Source organism: Populus euphratica, unplaced genomic scaffold (genome assembly GCF_000495115.2).
Source record: "Populus euphratica unplaced genomic scaffold, PopEup_1.0 scaffold1012.1, whole genome shotgun sequence".
Classification (NCBI taxonomy): Eukaryota; Viridiplantae; Streptophyta; class Magnoliopsida; order Malpighiales; family Salicaceae; genus Populus; species Populus euphratica.
Window position 1 is genome coordinate 59167 of NW_011500868.1, and position 4417 is coordinate 63583.

At 29.3% G+C, this 4417-nt stretch overlaps 1 protein-coding gene across 1 annotated transcript in view; it reads left to right on the plus strand.

The window, feature by feature from the left end:
• Window positions 1–1034, plus strand: part of LOC105116658 (growth-regulating factor 4-like) — a 4490-nt gene extending 3456 nt beyond the window's left edge. The window contains exons 3-4 of the mRNA XM_011014099.1: window positions 416–819; window positions 906–1034. Of these exons, the coding sequence (XP_011012401.1) occupies window positions 416–819; window positions 906–913 (412 nt within the window). The 3' untranslated portion in view covers window positions 914–1034. The remainder of the gene's footprint in view (window positions 1–415; window positions 820–905) is intronic.
• The last annotated feature ends 3383 nt before the right edge of the window (window positions 1035–4417 follow it).

Sequence of the window (4417 nt, forward strand, 5' to 3'; positions counted from 1 at the left end):
GCCGAAACTTCAACCCCCCCCCCCACCTCTCACATGGAATGAGCTTCTGTTCTATTGTGTCCATGGAACAATTACTGAATGGCACAAACCATTTTCTTTTAGTTCGTGGATTCTTTAACTCTCTTGGAAGCTGATTCCTGACATAGGTAAATCATGTTCATTAAGGTATATGGAGAAACAGGACCACAAAAAAAAAAAAAAACTAATATTATCCGAACACAAAAGAATAGGATTTTTTAATGAGATGTCGCATGTGTTTTCGCTAGTCCAATATTTCAAGGTTCCATAAATGATTGACACCCCATCTGCCAGCATTGCTGACTCTCCTCGTGATTTAGTTCTTGTCAGGAAATTGTTTTCTAGGTTATAGTAACAGAAGATTTCTATCAAGGTTCTAATATTAATGCCAAAATAGGTATCTTCAAGGACTGAAGACAAAGGGTGGCGAGCATAGCTTCTTGTCTGAACCTTCAGGATGCAACAGAGGCCTCCAGAAGGACTCGCAGCTAGACAATGCCTGGTCTTTGATGCAATCCAGAGCCTCATCATTCCCCACAGAGAAATCAACTGACGACTCGACGTTGAAGAATGATTATCCCCAGCATTCATTTTTCAGTAGTGATTTCACCACCGGAGAACCCGTGAAACACGAAGGGCAGTCTCTTCGACCCTTCTTTGAAGAGTGGCCTGAGAACCAGGACACTTGGTCTGGCCTCAAAGATGATAGATCCAACTCCACCTCATTCTCTACAACGAAGCTGTCGATGTCCATTCCCATTGCCTCATCTGGCTTTTCCTCAAGCTCTCGTTCTCCACAAGGTGGGTTTTTTCTTTTAAGATAATCATGTATGTTTCTATGTGATGTCCATCTTTATGTGACTCCAGACTTGGATGTTTTGCTGCAGAAAACTGAGAGGACAGTCTGAGAATTTACAAAGCACGATCAAAGGTGATCCTCGATCAAAGATTGGTGTGTTAACTTGAAAACTTCTAATTCCCCAGGTTTCAAATCAAATTGTACGAACTATTTTGATGTGATCCAATGGATGACGGATCAAAATAAAAATAAAAATCAAGGAACAAAAAAATAAATAAAAAAACAAAGATTAAACTCGTGAATTTAAGGATAACCTAAACGATTAGGTTTTTTTTATCCTTTCATGTATCTTTTTTTAAAATTTCCAGAGGCATGAGGGATTTTTGTGTTTATTTTTATCAAATAATTAATATATTATTAAAAAACAATATTGATGTGTCCTCAGCATATAGCAGTGAGCGGGTGGATTCTATTTGTGCTGTGCGTGAGCCACCACCTGGTAATCAAACTTGTTTTTTTGTTAATTTTAAAAGTGTTATTATATATTTTTTTAAATGGTGTGTGGTGTGTGATGATGAATGATAAACAGTTTATTATTGGTGATTTTTTTTATTTTTTAATCTAAAAACACGTTGTTGTTTTTTTTCTTGGATTTTTAATTTTAATTCTTTTTATAAAAGTCTTGTTTGTTTTCAATTTAATTTTTCAATTATAATTTATCATTTATTAAATTTTTTATTTTTAGTTCTTATTTTTTTTATTTTTATTTTATTTTTAAATTTTTTTGTTAAAGTTTTATTGATTTTTAATTTTAATATTTATTTAAAGTATATGTTGTTTTATTTTTCTGATTTGGCTTTTATTTTTCATTAAAGTTATTTTTTTATTTAACTCTCTAATTAAACAGTTTTTGTTGTCCTCTAATTTATTTTTCACTTACTCTTTAATTATAATTTTTTATTTTAGATTCTTTTGTGTAATTGATTTTTTTTCCTGAATTTATCATTTAGTTTTTGATTTATAGGGATTGAGTTTCATGATTTTTTTTATTTGTAGTTTTACATGTAGTGAATTTTTTAATTTATACTTCAAATTTTTTTATATAAAAAAACACATCAAAACATCCTAACTATTTTTTATTTGTTTTCTAGAAACTTTTTATGACCCATAATGGAGGGCATGTTAAATAGCTAGTAATATAATATAACAAGAGAGGGCTATCTTTATTCTACAATTCAAGATCCAACCATTTTTTTTATTCCATGTGTGTGGCGTCATAATTATTAACCATTCTTTTTATTTCATATGTGCGGTGTCATGATTATTGTCCTTTCTAATCTAGGTGAAAAAAATAAAAAAAATCTTATTCTTGATCATTTAAAAAGGTTTGAAGTCTCTATTTAGTATTTTGATCTTTAAAAACTTTAACTGATTTTAGAGTTTAAATAAGAGGACTAAATATATATAGAAAGATAATATTATCTTCAGTATACCTTATTTAAGGTAAGTTGTATTGTTTATTTGTTTGATTATTAAGATATTGTTGTGTTTTTATAATCATTGGTTTGTCTATAAGTCAAAGCATATAGAGTAAACCATGACTTTATGGATCACGCTTAGTCATTTTAAAGCTCAAACATAATATTTGTATTTTTTTTAATATTCAAGAATACATCTTATTTATAAGTTCATCATCGTTGATATTAAAATAAACAAGTTGATTTTTTTATTTGTTTTGAAATGTAAACTAAGTTTTAATAGATTTAATAAACTTACTATTAATCTCAAAAATACATGTAAAGATATATAAAAACTATTTTACTTGAATTTCGGTGTTTTTAAAAAAAAGCTAAATCTTTACATGTATGTTTTGTTTGTTTTATGCAAATTTGATTTTTATTTGAGAGACTTGTGATTAATACTTAAAAATATATTTTTATCAAGGTTTTATATCATCATTTTACACTTTAAGTATCAATAACTCCTTAACTAAAGCATGTTTTATAATAACATATCTAATAATATAAGATACTTTTAATTTGTGGTAAATATTCATTTTAAATGCAGGCCTATTATATAAATAAAAGAATTGATTAATGAGTTCAAAAACTGAAATTGAAAGGACAAAAAGATGGCCAAACTTAGAAAAGAGATGCTGGTGTAGTCCAAACCGGAATACTGTTCGGTACTTGGGTCATATTTGGAGCTGTAGATCTCGGATTTAGGTCTACTTTATATGGATGGAAATATAAGATATAGGCCTACAACTTTCGTGGAAGCCCAAGATTTAAAAAGGCCATTTTCAAGTTCAAATTGTAGCAATAACGAAGAAGTCTGAATCTGCCCTGCAGCCCGAACATTGTTCAGTGTTTGTCCTATATCTGAAGTTCTAGAAGTCCAAATGACCTCTATTTTTTATTTTCTAGAAAACTGAGACAATTTATTACAACTTTTATGTTTTCAGGTGGTTCCAATTTTGACGTTCTCAATAACATTTTGGGCAGACAAGAGAAGATAAGGATTGTCACCAAGTCAAGAGTTGACCACCCACTCATCAATTAGTCATCAAATCAATAGTTTTTAATTTTAGCCTATAAAAGGAGGCACTTGCCATGCATTTAGATATCTTGGTTTTCAGATCAAGATTATGCACTTTCTTTTTTTTCTTGTATTTTAAGTTTTATTTTTATTAATTTCTTGTTTATGCCTTTTATTTCCTTTCCTTTACTTAGTAATCATGTTAACAATTGGTAATCTGATTAAAAGCTCCTTTATGCGTGGTTTTCATTTGAGTAATAAGAGTTTATACTATACTTGTTTGATATACCATTAGTAGATCATCTAACCTTGACATTTGTTGTTATCATTGTTTAATCTTTATATTGATCTTCCATCTTAAAGTTCTCATCAACTTCTTTTTCTTATTCTATTATTACTATTACTATTACTATTACTATTATTAATATTAGTATTCTTATTACTATTAATATTAGTATTACTATTGGTATTGTTATTATTATTGTTGTTATTTATAATTTGTATAATTAGCCTCTTTGTAGTTCGACCCTGGTCTTGTCAGGTTATTTATTACTTCGACACTCCCGCACTTGGAAGAAAACATTAATCTTTTGGTCGTGTCAAGTTTTTGGCGCTGTTGTTGGGGAGCTAAGTTCTTGTATAAATTATAGTATCTATTTTATTTTCTGTTTTCACTTTTCTTGTATATAACTTTGTTTCTTGTCTCTTGTTCTTTACTCTTATTTCTTTTTTTTTTTTGTTTTCTTCTTTCTTTCTTTTTTCTATTTCTACACGTGCATGAGAGTGTGGTCACATATATTAAGTGGTAAACTTTGTAGGGTATCCTTATCATTTTCAGAAAATATGATCAAAGAAGATAACCAGTCACTTCATAATGAGAATAACGAGTATAACTGTGTTAGAACACTAAAAGATCACATAAATCCCGCAAGAACAAATGCATCTCCTTTTGATTTTGAGGAAAATTTATATGCATTCATTGAAAAGCAAGAGACAATTAACACTCAACTTGTTCAAAACATGACAGATTTTAAAGATACTCTTGCTAAATTAACATCTGCT